This window comes from Crocodylus siamensis, chromosome 7 (assembly GCF_052110815.1).
Source record: "Crocodylus siamensis isolate JL-2025a chromosome 7, ASM5211081v1, whole genome shotgun sequence".
NCBI lineage: Eukaryota > Metazoa > Chordata > Crocodylia > Crocodylidae > Crocodylus > Crocodylus siamensis.
Genome location: NC_143401.1, coordinates 94,249,697 through 94,266,254, shown reverse-complemented (window position 1 = coordinate 94,266,254; position 16,558 = coordinate 94,249,697). Strand labels below are relative to the sequence as shown.

The window sequence follows — 16,558 nt, the reverse complement described above, 5'->3', positions numbered from 1 at the left end:
TTTTTTTCCAGCTGGTTATTATTGGCACTACTGTGCTTTGACAACCACTGTTATTTACTGGCATTCACTTGCAACTTAACAAAATTACATACCGCCGTATATGGGATAATGCTGGGTTTCAGCACAGCATTTAAAAGCGGCTGGTGTTCAAATAATCATCAGTTTGTCCATTATGTACCGGTATACAGCATGTAATGCCGGGGTCCAACACAGCACTTGAAAGCTGTTCCTATTCAAACAACCAGCGTTATCTAGTAATTCAAGCCAAGCTTCCAGTGAATTGTCCGTGCCTGTCCATGCCTTCTGTTCGTAGTCCAGAGTACATATAAGAGATGCAAATGACATTTCTCTTATGTGGACACTCAAGGAATTGGCAAAAAAAAACAGGTGCCTACTACTGAGGGTCCTTTTGCTGAAGACTGAAATAAAAAATACTGTTAAGGGAGTGTCAGGGAAAGACTCTTTAATGGAGGTTATTTGCATGACAGAACTGTGGGGCTACACATTCAGATGCTCTCCTCCATTTTTTCCAGGTGTAACTCATGCAGACAATAATGTGGTTGCAGTTTTGCGTCCATCAATATTTATAAAGGCAGTTTTAGTAACATCAGCATCAACATCCTAGATTCACATGGACAGACATAGGCTCCCGCTATGTGTTCACTGCAGAAAAAGTGATTTTACATCAAGTTAGCTAACACAGGGCACATCTCCACGTTCATTAATGTGCTTTAGGTAATGCACATTAAACCTAGTACAAAAGTGCACATGTAGATGCACCCAGTGTACCAAAACATGGTCGTTTTTACCTTGATGTAACCAAATGAATTCAGTCCTACATCCTCCCACTTGACTTTAGCTCAACTAATTATTTCAAGTTGAAGACTACAACTCATTGTCCATACTGCAATTGTAAACTAAGTTAAAGTTTCTCAACATAAAAAACACACCTATTTTTGCAAGGAACATGCAGGTTTGGACAGCCAGGCCAGGTGCAAATGGCAGGGGCAGACTGTGCCTTAGCTTTTTTTCCCCTCAAAGCTGGAGATCAGATTGCAGGTGGGCTATACAATTTCAGCCTTTTAGAATAAGAGGGAGGAGATGGAGCCAAGAGGAGATACACTGGTATCAGATAACTGTCTGTCCAGAGATCATCTCAGAGCTGTAAGTGATTGGTTTCTGATGGTGATAGAAAGCACTAATAAGATTTAATACCAATGAAGATTCATCTCTCTCAGTGGTTCTCACCTTCTTAGACTTGAGGCAGCTTTGTTATACTTGGGACACCCATTGCAAAATGCCAGGTCTTAGTTTTCACTCCTTTTTTGACTACAGAGAAGTAACAGAGCAATTCTTTTGTTGCCAAAGAATGCAGAAAGGCCATGACAGAGCAGCATTTTCTTAACAATATGGATACCTATTTGAAATCTTTGGGTTTATCTTGTGAATCATGTTCGCACATCTAGCAGTACTAACATCGCGTACACCCTTGAAAGGATCTCGAGGCACCCCAGGATGCCGCAGCGCCCTGATTGAGAGTCACTGGTGTAGCTAATCTCACTGAGTTCTTTTAATGCTGCCCTGTGTCCCTTTTTCCTAGACCAACAAAAACCCCCCGAAGAGTTAACTGTGGGCTTTGATTCATTGCTTGGGCTGGTCTGTCCCCACCATCCTGCCTCTGAAAGCGGCCGTGTTACAAATACGCACGTGCAGGAAAGAATGACTCATTACATCTCAGCATTAGGCTGGCGGATGGCAAAAGGGACTACAGAGACAGCAGTGGTGGCAGCGTCTGTGCTCCTGCCAAAACTCTGGTGCACGGTGCATAACAACTGCTTTAGAGAACTGCAGCGTCAGCACAGCCCCGCTGTGTTTGTCTTGGGTGCGCGTGACAGCAACGACAGGGGCCGGTGCTAGGGCAAAGGATGCAAAGGACTGATTGTGATGTGAGCCTGGTTTCTGCAAGTACTTTCTCACGTGTCCCGCTGAAACAGCAAATGTTTCTCTTGTTTTTCTGTGTCCTGTTCTCCCTGGAGTTTATACCGTTGTGACTCTGAAGCACTATGGGTGACAGTTCAGTCTTCCCTGCCCATCTAAGCAATCATTTGGGGGGCATCAACTGGGTCTTTTTGGCACTGACGAGCCCAGAGGAATTATAATCCTGAGGCCCAACTCTGCACATGTGGCATATTTCCCAGTCTGGGAATCTCCATTCCTATGAGAGCCACGGACATCACACACAGCATCTACCACATCCTGTGCTGCTTTGCACGTTTTGCCCTACACACAAAGGTCATCGCTGCAAACTGGTTTCCCTTTTAAATCCATCCTAGACAGAAATTTTCTCCCTCTCCTATAGTGATTGCTGATTCACTAATATTGCCTTCTACCCAAAGGCCAACTTGCTTGGATTAACCCAGGTCCAGTTTAATAAATGTTTCTGGTTGCCTAGTAGATTTGGGCAAATGTATCTTAAACGACTTGATTTAATTTAGAGTTTGTTTCCAGGTTTCGATGCTTGCATTAAATCCAAGGAACTGCCTGAATGTCAAAGCTCTGTGATAGAGGTCAAATCAGCCATGATAATAGAGCACCCAGCCCCCTCAGACATACACGAAAAGAAGGCAGTTTTAATGGGATGCTGGTATCTGCTTTGGCTTGGATTCACAGCCTGCCACCGCTAGCACAATTGGGCATGTTCATTATGGCTTGTACGGCCCTGTTCTCTGCTGATCTGGCATGCGTGTAGATCTGACTCCACGCAAGATAGCATCCTGGGGTTTTGAGTGGGTGTATCTGTTTGCTCATGATGTCTTGGGAGACCTCCTTTGCGCTACTCAGGCAGGCTGGCCTGGATGCCTGCAAGACAGAAAACAGATGGCAGGCTAAGCCAGCTTGAGCAGCCACCTTTGTGAAATAAAGAAGTGACCCAAAGCCATAGGAGAGGAACCCCTCTCTCAACGGGTCATCCCATGGACAGAAAGCACGAGAGGTTCAATGTAACCATATAAGAGCCCGGGGAGGTTTGATGATGTGGAAGGTGGTCAGAGCGAAAGGATATCTGCACTCAGTTGCTGGCTGTGTTCGATTCCCTCCGTGACTTTGGCTGAGCCATGGGGGTTCGGTCCCCATCTGTATTTGGGAATTGTGGCAACCTCCAACTCTTAGGTCGCGAAGAGCTTTAACCCACATGATTAATAGCACGATCCTGCTTTGAAAAGGGAGGCAGGGATCAACTTGCTGAAATTATCTGTACAAGTTGGCGGCAGAGCTGAGACTAAAGCCCAGCACCAGATTTGAGAGGGAATTCACAGCTGGATTCCAGCTGTGGGTCAAGCCCATCTCTGAGGACAGCCTGACCAAGTGAGAGCAGTGGTACTGGGCAGGGAGGAGCACTGCGCTCCTCGCTGCACCGGACTAGAGTGAATGCTTTGTTCAGTTCACCGGAGAGACGGTGTCCAGTAAGCTCAGGGCGCTGGGCCGGCCGGCCCAAAGAGCTCCCTCCCAATCCTGCAGGCCTACGAGCATTGCGGCACCAACTGTGTGCTCCAACGGGTGTGAGATGCAGGTTGCATGGTTATTGCTTTTGTTTGGCTTTTGCAGCCCGTTATCAGCCTGGAGAGTAGCATCTCCTACACGTTCGCCACCGAGGGGATGAACACCATCACGGTCCAGGTCGCTGCGGGGAGCACCCTCATCCAGGACACCAAGGAGATCGCAGTACACGGTATGCTTGGCCAGCAGAGCTCCAGGACGGGGCAGATGGGGTCTGAGGTCTCCCCAAGACCAGTAATAAGTGCAGAACAAGCCTCATTATCCAAAACCTGTTGGCCAGATCTCTCATGGCAGGAGAAGCCCTGAGAGTAGGTTTGATATGAGGAGAATCCCAAAAGGGAGGAAGCAATTGAGAAAAAGCACATTGTCTAAATCCATCTAGCTAACCTCCTTTAGATATAGATCTGTCCCCATCTCTGGGTCTGGGACTCATGTTTGTACTTCATTGCATCCCAGAGTACTGGGAAAAATTAACCCCAAGGTATTACATCTTTGTGTTTATGAGGTATATATATGTTGGACTACAGGATAGTCCACATTATACTCAATGAATCCCACCATGCACTGAGCACAATACAGATCCCGGCCTTGGTTTCCGGAGGACCTCCTTTTAGCTTTTCCAGTTCCCTGGTCCAGGATTTGAAGAGGATTTCCTTAAGGCATCATGGACTTATCCCTCTGGGCCTCCCTCCATTACCCTCATCCAATTATCACCAGCTAATGTCAGCGATGTGACCTTGTTCAGATAAGGTTTCGAGATACAGCAGCTTTCAGGTAATTGAGATTGCGCTGAACGTATGTCTCGTTTCAATAATTGCAAGTTAAATAAATGCCCATGTGGCCACCAGACAGCTATACTTTAAGATTTAACAACCTGCTAAATGGGTTATTTATTGATTGCATAGCTGTGAAACAGCAGGTTTTAATAATCTGCTGATCCGATTTAATAACGCACAACCTGACCATTAGCAAATCTAAATAATACTGTATTTGGCTAAAGGAAGTATGCAGTTCCGGGAAACCACTGGCGTTCATCATTGGTTTCTGGAACAAAATTGAACCCAAGAGAACATGAACTGAAGCGGAAGATAGGTATCCTATTCCTGGCCCTTGTCTAGGCCTAGCTGAATCTACTACAACTCCAGTAGCTGTGATCTTTTTAGTATCCAATCTTAGCTGTGAAGTTCCCCTTTTGACTCCAGTGTTTTTGGCCCAGATGATGGCTATCAGTGTTGTTTCTAAAGAATGATACAGATTTTGCCCAAATCTAAAGATGAAGGAACAGAAGATTTGGCAGCTAGGCAGCATGAAGCACCTAAAAGCTTAATTTTAATTCTTTTTTTTCTTTCATGATGCTTTTATTTATTTTTATATATATATATATATATATAAAAAATATATAAAAAGTGTGTGTGTGTATGTGTGTGTGTGTGTATATTTATGTATGTATATGTTTATATGTATGTATATGTATGCATATGTATATATGCATATAGATGTATGTTTATATGTATGTATGTATATGTGCGTGTGTGTGTGTATACACATATGTGCATATAAAAAATGTGTGTATATGTATATATACGTATATGTCAGCACCTAAAATGAAAGTACAGATCTTGACATTTAAAAGCATGACAAAAGCTGTGGCAGCTATGATTTTTTTGGCTCTGTAGTTGTGATGTTCCTCATTTATGTTATCATCATATTAAATTTACCAAATTAGCAAAAAAGGGGCACCTGGTCATGCCTAGAAGTTAGAACCGCACAGTGCTGGGCACACAGGATAAAAGCGGTTCCCTCCCCAGAAAGCAGAAAGTCTTAAGAAAATATTTCAGTTTCCTGTTGGCCACTTCACCCTTGTGCTGTGGAGTGTCTATTGAAGCCTGCGGTAATCTTAATAGTTCAGAGTCGTCCTGGCTCTGGCTCTGCCTTAGCTTGCAGCGTTCAGCAAGTCCACTTGACAAGCAACATCCCCCGCAAAGATAACAAAACCATGTGAATTGTTAGTAATATTATACAGGGGCAGCCTTGCAGCATGACTACCAGCTTATCGAATGCTAGGCCATGGGCAAGGAAGGTCTGGATGTGGTGGAGAAGCATACAAGGTGACCCCCCACTGTTGTCTGGTCCCCAAGTGGATAACAACCTACGACTGCTACCAACTAAATGGAATGATCCTGTACTTCTGTCTGTGCTGTGCTGATGAAGGTCCTAGGCTGAAACCTCCTCAGGAAGGTCACTACCACTAGAAGGGAGGGTGCTTCGATGCTGAGAATGCCCCCCTCCACAGTCAATAGCAAAGACCAAGCTTGATGATCTGTAAGGTCCCTTCCAGCCCCTAACAGCTATGAAACTATAAGCCATCTCAGTGCATCCCTCCGGCCTTTAGAGTTACAGAGCAAGAGAGAGAGACCAAAAGGGGGTGGATGAGATGCAGGGAGCAAACTAGGAAAGCCAAGGCTGCAACTGAACTCCAACTAGCTTCAGGCATCAAGGACAACAAAAAGTCCTTTTTCAGATATGTGGGGAGCCAGAGGAAAAGCAAGGGCAACGCTGGACTCCTGCTAAACCAGATGGGGCAACTGACAACTGACGCCCAGGAAAAAGCCAACCTATTAAATAGGTACTTTGCATCAGTCTTTCATCAGTCCCACGGACACCCCTGCCTGCTATGGGACAGGGAGATCCGGGTGATGGGGATCCCCTACCCTCCATAAATGCTGACCTTGTGAAGGAACACCTTGAGAAGCTGGATACCTTCAAGTCAGCCGGCCCTGACAATCTGCACCCCAGGGTACTCAAGGAGCTGGCGAGCGTCATAGCCCAGCCCCTGGCACGGGTCTCTGAAAACTCCTGGCGCTCTGGTGTAGTGCCCGAAGACTGGCAGAAGGCCAACGTGGTGCCGATCCTCAAGAAAGGGACGAGAGTGGATCCGGCTAACTACAGGCCCATTAGCCTGACTTCTATCCTGGGGAAGATCTTAGAAAAGTTTATTAAGGAGGCCATCCTTGAGGGACTGGCCCAGGCTAACATCCTAAGGGACAGCCAGCACGGGTTTGTTGCGGGTAGGTCTTGTTTGACCAATCTCATTTCCTTCTATGACCGGGTGACCTATCACCTGGACAAGGGAGAAGAGATTGATGTCATATATCTTGACTTCAAAAAAGCTTTTGATCTGGTATCCCATGATCACCTCTTGGCCAAACTGGCCAGTTGTGGCCTTGGCTCCACCACGATCCGCTGGCTGGGAAATTGGCTTCGTGGTCGGACCCAGAGGGTTGTGATTGATGGCAGTCACTCATCGTGGGGCCCTGTGACCAGTGGGGTCCTCAAGGCTCTGTCCTGGGACCCATCCTGTTCAACATCTTCATTAACGATGTGGACATGGGAGTCAGGAGTGGACTGGCCAAGTTCGCCAATGACACCAAACTTTGGGGCAAAGCATCCACGCCAGAAGGTAGGCGGGTGATCCAGGCTGACCTGGACAAGCTCAGCAAATGGGCGGACGAGAACCTGATGGTGTTTAACACCGAAAAATGCAAGGTTCTCCACCTTGGGAGGAAAAACCTGCAGCACCCTTATAGGCTCGGCAGTGCTACGTTGGATAGCACTACAGAAGAAAGAGACTTGGGGGTCATCATTGACCACAAGATGAACATGAGCCTCCAATGCGATGCTGCAGCTAGTAAAGCGACCAAAACGCTGGCTTGCATCCATAGATGCTTCTCGAGCAAATCCCGGGACGTCATTCTCCCCTTGTACTCGGCCTTGGTGAGGCCGCAGCTGGAGTACTGCGTCCAGTTTTGGGCTCCACAATTCAAAAAGGATGTGGAGAAGCTTGAGAGAGTCCAGAGGAGAGCCACACGCACGATCAGAGGTCAGGAAAACAGATCTTACGATGACAGGCTGAGAGCCATGGGACTCTTTAGCCTGGAAAAGCGCAGGCTCAGGGGTGATCTGATGGCCACCCATAAGCTTATCAGGGGTGACCACCAGGATCTGGGGGAACGTCTGTTCACCAGAGCGCCCCAAGGGATGACGAGGTCGAACGGTCACAAACTCCTGCAAGACCGTTTCAGGCTGGACATAAGGAAGAATTTCTTTACTGTCCGAGCCCCCAAGGTCTGGAGCAGTCTGCCAGCGGAGGTGGTTCAAGCACCTACATTGAACACCTTCAAGAGTAAATTGGATGCTTATCTTGCTGGGATCCTATGACCCCAGCTGACTTCCTGCCCTTTGGGCAGGGGGCTGGACTCGATGATCTCCCGAGGTCCCTTCCAGCCCTGATGTCTATGAAATCTATGAAAAGAGCTGATGAATTAGAGGGAAGCAGGGTGGCAGATCCAGAAAGTGGGGACTGTGCAGAAGAAGCCTGTCATGCTGACAGTGGAGGCCAGATGAGAGGCTTGGCTTGGGTTTAAAAAAAAAAAAAAAAAAATTCCATAATTGAAACCAGACTGGCAACTTCCTTCCCCACTGCAGTCAATCAATTAGGAAGCAATTTTGGAGTGCCTCGTGAATAGCCATCCCTTGATGAGTCTGTCATTAGCACTATTCACATCTGATTTGTTGGGGTATTAGCCGCTCGTGGCTACAGTCCAGGACAGCAAACAGACAATGCCTGCTTTCGGAAAACATATTACTTACAGTAAGTGTTTGCTCTGCAGTGCACAGTGCATGACAAGTGCAGCAGAGCGAACCTGTTTTGAGGAACTGGCTCCAAATTTCATCCTGGTGCTGCTTTATTTGCTGGGCAGCAGCTTGGCGAGCAGACGATGATGAGGTTAGGTGTCCAGATGCCTCCCCTGAATCCCCATGAAGAGAGTGAATCTCTCGGTTGTTTTTTTTCCCCCCACCCCGCCTTTGCCTTTATGCATTCCTTTTGTCTTTAAAGGACCAGGAGATATTATGGCAATGAGGGGCCTTTTTGCGCATTTATACGGCATATTTTTCAGTCGGTGTCTTGGCGCCCATGCACTGTTCTGGCTCGTTCTCCTCTCCACCCTTCCATCTCTTTTGCTTTAAGACAGTAAGATCTGTGGTCCTGCTCCAAAGCCTAGTGAATTGGATTGCAGCCTTCGTATTGATTTTCAATGAGCTGTCACACCCGCCTCATGCATTACTGAAATATTTTGCTATTTCTGATTCTGACGCTCTCGGTCTCTTTCCAGAATATTTCCAGTCTCAGCTCCTGTCGTTTTCCCCTAATCTGGATTACCACAACCCCGACATCCCCGAGTGGAGACAAGACATTGGCAGGGTCATCAAGGGAGCTCTTCTGCAGGTGAGCTGCCCTGCAGGTGAACACCTGGCTCCTATTCGTCTTCCCGAGCAAAGAAGCATCCATTGAAATGCAGGGTGTTGTGTAAGAGCCATTGTCAAAGGCGGGGAAAGAAAAGTAATTATGAAGCCATCATTTTGCAGTTGTCACCAACAGCTTGGCAATACCCAGAGCTATTGTAGAGCATAATACGCTAGGGATTTTGTTCAAAACGTTTGAATTTTACTACTATTAATGTTTCTATAGTGTTGTTCAACGTTAAATACTTCAAAGAATGTATTCTCTCCTTCCCCTCCCTCTCGCCATCCATCCTTCAATCCATCCCTATTTGCAAAGTGGATAACGAGATATTTTTCACGGTTTTTTTGTCCCAAGCAGTTGAGTGGTGCTGCTGTATATGTTCAACAGCTGTCATGTTCCACTCGGTAGGAGCCTGATAGGTCATGAGAGAGAGGGAAATCTTTTGAACTGCCTTCGATACGAAGACTCAATGGAAAGGAGCACAGCTGCTGTTGAACAGCACGTAGCACCAGTCTTCAAAGGTTTGGGACAGAAAGTGAAGAATGTCTTAGCCTATTAAAACAGCAAGGGAAGCAAGGGATGTCTCGAGTTAGAGACGGGAATGATCCTGCCTTGAGCATGACATCGGAGTAGATGACCGCTTGAGATATTCCCAGCCTCCTTTTTCTACGACTCCGTGATCTGATGATTTTGTAATGAATCGTCCTTTGTATTTGACCAGGGCGTGTGAGCTAACGTTCCCAAAGTCTTGCCAAAAAGAACAAAAAAAGACAAGCGGTGGGGAATAATGCATTAATGGTGTCAAGCAGCCAGTGGCTTTGTTTTTGGTGTCTCATCAGAAGATAGAGCAAAGCGAAAATTCGTGGCTTTAATGGACACAGAGCATGTAGTTTTGTTTCAAATTTATTTGCCACTGCTGCTGGTGGAAACAGAGGTGGGGATTTTTGTCTTTTTTTTTTTTTTTTTTTTTTTTACAGGCAAAAGACATTTGTGTTTGACTTTTCTTCTCTGCAGCAAAAGCATGTTGGTATTCACAGTCTGGGGAATTTAACTTTTCCTCCCCCCTTCCCCGGATAAAACTGGGTTCATTTTATTAAACTGACTTTTTTACAGCCTTTTTCAAATGCAAAGTCATTTTGCAAAGGGGTTGGAGGGGCGGGGGGAGGCAAAGCAAAGCACAGCTGGTGTTCTCTCTTCCCCATAAGCCTGCAAAATACAAGAGAAATCACATAAAAAATCTTGTCTGTGTGCCCTTTGGAGACCAAGCGTTTGGCCACAGCCTATACTTTACGCTCTTACAACTGATTGCATCCCCAAAAGTGAGGAAGCATCCAGTAAGCCCTCCCGCAAGCAACCATTTCTACATGAAAATTGGGTAACTGGATGACCAGAAACCATCGGTGAAAGGATCAAGACCCTGTTCATGTGCTCATTAATATATGTGTTGAAACAGGCTGTTTGGGTCTGGGATTTGGGGTTGGCACTGTATAGAGAGTGGGGTCAGGTGTGAAGTTCAGCTCCAAATCCCCTGCTCAATTTGGTTTTCAAACACCCCAAGAATTTAGGTCTCTGGATCCAGGGCTGTAGCCAATCCCACCTTTAGCTCTAAAGACGCGGAGAGGTGGAGTAGTTCGCTGCAAGCATGTCTTTAACTACAGTGACCTGGTGGATGTACCAATTCATGAAAGCAAGGTGCCTTGTGGAAGGATCGGGCACCCAAAATGTTTAAAAGGCGCGTGGCTTCCTTTGCCTAGTTAGCACACCCGCAGGAAACGAGATATACAAGTGAAAGCCTGGGCCACGAGGCAGTGAGAAACCAGCTAATCCTATTCTTGGCTCTTCCCCCCAGGTGACTGGGATCCCCGATGAGCAGATTTTGGTAGCAGTATTTCCTGGACTTCCCACTTCCGCTGAGCTCTTCATACTACCCCACAAAAACACAACAGAGAGGAGGAAAGGCAATGAAGGCGATCTGGAGCAGGTAAGCAAAGGGTTGTACTTCCTGCCTGGGGTTTCCAGCACAAAAAGTCCATCCTCCCATATTCAGGTAGGACCCCGACCTGCAAGGAAAACTGCAGCATTAGAAGGACAGGACATACCATACATCTGGGGCTGGAGAACCATGAGCCAAGGTCATTTTTAGAGGGAAAATACTAGGCTTTCCCAATGGTTTATTGAAACGTGTAGTCTTTTTTCAGTCTACTGCACACGCACCGGTTTCTCCCCATTCCCACAAGCCCATCAAGTCCTGTCATCTCCATATGGTGGCAACAGTAGACCTGATCCCAGTACCACACGCTCCTGAAAGGAATGGAAAAAGCGAGAGGACAAAGCACTGAAATAATGTACTGAGGTTCACTAAAAATAAATCAGGCTCTTCAGCTCATCTGTCACTGGTTCAAGACCTTTTTATTCTGCAGGAGCGATTGGCGTGTGCAAACTATATTTGGAAGTTACAATATCCATCCATTTAGATAAATAGGTAATTACAGTGATGAATAGCAACTGTGATATGCGGGCGAGGGAAGAGTTAGGAACAACAGCACTAGCCTGCTGAAGCTTTCAGGGCAGAGTTATCAGGCAATTGAATCAGCTCTATAAAGTCAAAGACAGGAGGAGTAAAATGCCACCGTAGACTTTGGCTCAGGTTTTCCAGCTTACCGTTGGTATGGGGTGCTAGCTAGGCATCTCCATGTTTTAGACAGGGTTTCCTTGTATATGTATTGGGTGGTGCAATCTGGTGGTGCTGCCTCAGGACTTGAGCTGTATGAATTTCTCTCTCTTTGCTGTGATCAGGCAGTAAAATACTTGGATGACTCCAGAGATCTTGAGACGGTCTTGTCACCTGCAGAGCAAAGCCACCCCTTGGAGATGGCACCCTTCAACTGAAAGCCAACAAGGCTGCTGTCTTGAAAGTGCCTTGCTTAATGAGTCTAAGTTATTAAGGCTCTAAGGGGGTTGCTTTGAGTGCCTCGGGAAGGGGTGGAGTCTATTGGGTGACACCAACTTCCTCTCACCTTCCTGGGTAGGATCATTTCTACCACTGGCTGCTGCACAGTCACAAGCTTCTGGGAAACTGGGTAGCAGGGTCATGAGTGGACAGGTAACTTCAGCACGCCCAGCTGCCAGGCTGTGAGAAGTCAGGGTCCCACCCTCCGAGCACAGGGCGTGGGTTGGCCTTGAAGTTCATCTTGGAGTTCATCTTCCAGACTACATCCCTCAAGCTCACCCCACCACCACCCCAAGCTTTACTGGGAGCTGCAGGGCTCATACTGTCTCAAGCAGGGGTGGAAGGAGGACAGGTTACAGGATAGGTCCTGGGTCTTATCCAGCACTCATTGAGATCAGTGGGAAGCATTGATCAGGCCCACTGAATCCAGGTGGGGAGAATGCGAGGGGAACTTCCCCTCCCAGACGGGCACATCCTACCCAAGCCTGTCTCTCTTTCTTTCCTCCCAGTAAATGCATCATAGCACAGTCTTAAAAATTACACCTTTCCTATAAGGAGAATTGCCTGAAATAACACCGCGTTCTTTAAATAACATGCTGACTCTCTATCTCCATAAATAACAAAATCGCTCTCTCTCTTTCTGTCTGCCCACTCTCTTCTTGCAAAAGAGGTGAGGCCGTATAGGCTCCATTGGCTGTCTGCATCCCAAAATGCTCTCCGGCACTGTCCGTTGCACCCGTTAACCCTGTGTATCTCTTCCTGTTTCCTCAGATAGTTGAAATCCTCTTTAATGCTCTCAACCAGAACCTGGTCCAGTTTGAGCTGAAGCCCGGGGTCGAAGTGGTCGTGTATGTCACGCAGTTAACATTAGGTAAGCACGGACTCCGGCTTGCCACGGCGGTTCCTTCACTCGCTTCAGTAGTCCTGGGAGCGGAAGCACAGATCGGCACGTTAATGGTGCATGGACAGCTGGGTAAAGAGGAGTCAATCCCTCCATAATTCAGGCTGTGCCAGGAGGCAGCACGGATAGAAAAACAGAATCACTCTGTGTCCTCCTAACCCCAGCCTGCAGGGAACCAAAGGAGAGGATTACTGGATTACTGTACAGTTAGGGCTGCCAGGCTCTGGCATGGACTCCCAAGGGAGGTGGTGCTCTCTCCTACCTTGGGGGTCTTCAAGAGGAGGCAGGACAGAGATTTGGCCAGGGTGTTATGACCCCGGCACTTGTTTCTGCCTGGCGCGGGGGGTCTGTTTAGATCTCTTCCGACCCTAAGTGCTACGAAACTATGAAACTATAAGAGGCATTGCCCGTGTGTTGTGAAGCACGGACTGGGCCAACTAGTCTCTGTCTTTGCAAGGTCAACATATTGTCTCCGCTGCCTTGTGTGCTTTGCCTCCCCATCTGGGAGTCTCCACTAGCCCTGGAAGAAAACCAAAAGTTACACAGTCTGGATCCAAGCTAGGGCTTGAGCAGTCCAGGAGTTTTGGCTGTGGGAAACACCCTCTTTCATATGTTTAGGTTTTTTCCCCGGTCCAAAGTTTCTCAGGAGTCAACATCCTTCCAGCCCCGCAGGGACTGGACCAGGGAAGGCTGCACCTCGGCTGCAGGGATGTTTGCTTATCACAGGAAGTGTTACAGAGAGAAATGCAAGAGTGGAGGGGCAGGGGGTGGCTCTCCACAGGTCCAAGGAAGCTTTGAATGTGAACTCAAAACTTAACGAGCTCTGAAGGAAGGGGGATGCCACGCATAGAAATCTGGTGGAAGACCTGTGGAGAAGAGGAAGGGCTAGGTAGTTGGATCAGATGGAGAGTTTTCCTTCTTTTTGAAAAAAAACAGGGTGCCAGGAAGCTGCCACGTGGGTGGTTAGCATTTACCTCAGTGTAAAACTCTTCAGACAGATCAGGGCTCGTGCTTTGCAGTTAGGAGAGAAGGTCCAAGGCCGCCTTCACTGATACTGGTAAGGGACACTGTAGGCACGGCGGGGCTGGTACTCGGGTCTCAGCTCCATTACCGATTCAGTGCACGGCCTTGGGCAGGGCGTTTAAGCCAAAGAAGTGGCTGTAGGGGCTTAGGGACTTCCGATTTCCACCCCAGTGGATACCCGTGGGGCTAGATTTCCAGGGGTGCAAAGCACCCACTACTCCAGCCCAGCCGGCCACAGCCGTAGGAGCAACGTGCTTCTGAAAGCCGGCCGTCTTCAGCCACGTACTCAAAATTCAAGATGCACTGAAGCAGCTGCCACTTACAAAGACAGGAAACGTCAGCTCTCTGTGCTTCATTTTACTCACCCACCATCCTAGGGTGTTGTAAGTTGTAGTTAATTTATGCATTCCTGTCATTCATGTACTTTGAGAAGCTCAGACAAAAGGTAATCTCTAAAGCCCTGATCCAATGGCCAAGGAAGTCAGTGGGAGCATTTACATTGATGTCCACAGGCACTGGATCAAGCAGAAGGGTATTACTATTATACCAGTATTTAAGCATGTGGGACTTCCACAGAGGAGGCCTTGGCACGTCACAGAGGAATACGCACCCTAACAGCGAGCCTTCTCTACAAATCGGCATGCATATACATTTAAATGCTACCTAACAAACCCCATCTTCACACAGCGTAGCAAGCATCCCCTTCTCAGCCTCATTCCCCCTGCAGACCACCCTGATGTGAAACATGTAATGAGAGCTGGCCTCAGCTTTTGCCCTTGTTCTTGAAGACCAGCCCTTGCAATTATCCTGACAGGTCTGAGGCATGTTACTTGGCTGATGTCCTCATTAAAAGAAAACAGTGTTTTTGTTTCCACTGAGTTTGTCTCCTGGAATAATAGGACTCGCACTCCCGGTTCGTGAAACATTCACAGCCAGGTTAGTCTGGGGGTCACGACCTCTCTTCCAGATGCTGACTTTATACAGGCCACTGCCAGCAGCAGCAGGCTGATGCTGGTTATTTAAGCTGTCAGGACTTGATTTCATTAGGGACCAAATTGCTTCCAGGGGGTTGGAAACTGAACACAAGGCTCCAGACGAAGCAGCCCCACCTGAAGCGTTCCTCCTGGGGACGGACGACGGGCCGAGCCAGAACATCAGGGTCGGCGCAGAATTACATTGCAAACCTTGTACATGGATCCAGGTTTCAGGGCCAAGGGTCTGCTCTGGCTCACTGAAAGGGGACAGGCCCTTGGCAAAACCCGGGGCAAGCTTTCTGGACCCTCCCACCCTAAAATCTGGGGTCTGAGTTTGTTTCAGACCTGTCCCTACAAAATCAAGAGGTCCAACTTGCTCTGGAAATGCTCCCCTGGAAGTCATCAGGCATGCTAGGAGCTGCGCACTGGCAGCCCGAGACCCTTCGGCAGGAGATCCAGAGCAAGGACCATGCGTGTGTCTGCCGGCATAGACGAGCGGCTCTCCACTGGGCACCGTGAGCCCTTTGCAGGGGTGCCTCGAGATGCGTGTGTCTAACGTGGCGGCCTTGGATTCCCCGTGCATAGCCCGGGTGGGAAGCAGCAGGGCTGTGCGTGCCTGCCTGCGTCAGGGTGATCTGATCAACCTAAAGCTGGCAGGAGCACCCAGTCCTACCACCGCCCTCCCTGGTCTGACCCCGCACGGTACATCCTGCAAACAGGTGAGCGGGGCAGCTAGCGTGGAGCTGGCTTTGCACTGAAGGTGGGCCCTGGCGGTGCACGCGGCGCATGGGGCAGTCCCACCTCGCTGCCGCGGAAGCTGCAGCCTAGCTGAGACGCCTCGAGGCAGCACCGTGGTGATTCCCACCCATGGCACCCTCAAGTTCAAAAAAATTATTGAAGTGCCCTGCATCTAAGCAGGTTGAGGACCGTTGGCATCGGCCCCCGTCCATCCTCGGCGACATTAGCGGGTGGAAGCTGGATCACGTTTTTTTCAGTCGGTTCAATCATGCCCACAGCTTGCCCTGGGCTCAAAATAAAGGAGATCCCAGTTCTTCATCCCACACGTACGACTCCTGCGTGGCAGGAATTCAGTCCCATGCCAGCTGCGGGAGCAATACAGATACAAGGCGCGCCGTACCCTTCCTTACGGACCACCAATACATGCCAAACGGCGACAGGGCAGAGCTCCAACCACCTGCAAAGCTTGGGCAGCCTCGGTCAGGGGGGATGGCTGGCGCTCAGGTTGGGTTTCTTCTCCGACACAGGCTGACGCAATAAAAACAGCGCAGCACCATTTTGCACGCCCTCCCCTTTCGAAGCCTCTGCTCTCTGACCCCACGGTAGCGGAAAGGGAGACGCCCGAAGAGTTAACACGGGGCAGTTGACAAGCAGTTAGTTCCTCTTAGCTCAGCCTCCAGCGCCCTTTTCATTAGGAGCTGTGATACTGCGCTGTCTTGAATAGGGACTTTGCTTTCAAAGGGAAGGGAATCGATTGGTCTCGTACCGGTTGACTTTGCTCAAACAGCATGTGCCAGGCAGCAGGGATAATAATGCAGACGCTGCAAAGAGTGAAGCGAGCTCAACTCCCGTGTTCCCCCCGCTTCCCCTTCCCCTCGTGCTGGTGAGCGACTTCCAAGTATAACAGCCTGCCCTTCCTCTTTGCAGCACCCCTCGTGGACTCCAGCACTGGGCACAGCAGCTCGGCCATGCTGATGTTGCTATCCGTCGTCTTTGTCGGCTTGGCTGTTTTTTTGATCTACAAATTTAAAAGGTACGTCGAGGACGTGTCGGTGCACGCCAGCTGTTTCCCAGAAACCCCAAAATACAGCGCGTAGAGTTGGCGGGGAGCT

At 48.6% G+C, this 16,558-nt stretch overlaps 1 protein-coding gene across 2 annotated transcripts in view; it reads left to right on the top strand.

The window, feature by feature from the left end:
* Positions 1 to 16,558, top strand: part of SORCS3 (sortilin related VPS10 domain containing receptor 3) — a 432,841-nt gene that overhangs the window by 406,337 nt on the left and 9,946 nt on the right. For both annotated transcript variants that reach the window (XM_090057528.1, XM_090057527.1), the window contains exons 21-25: positions 3,604 to 3,727; positions 8,730 to 8,842; positions 10,710 to 10,841; positions 12,582 to 12,681; positions 16,374 to 16,479. In XM_090057528.1, coding sequence (XP_089913654.1) covers positions 3,604 to 3,727; positions 8,730 to 8,842; positions 10,710 to 10,841; positions 12,582 to 12,681; positions 16,374 to 16,479 — 575 coding nt within the window. The remainder of the gene's footprint in view (positions 1 to 3,603; positions 3,728 to 8,729; positions 8,843 to 10,709; positions 10,842 to 12,581; positions 12,682 to 16,373; positions 16,480 to 16,558) is intronic.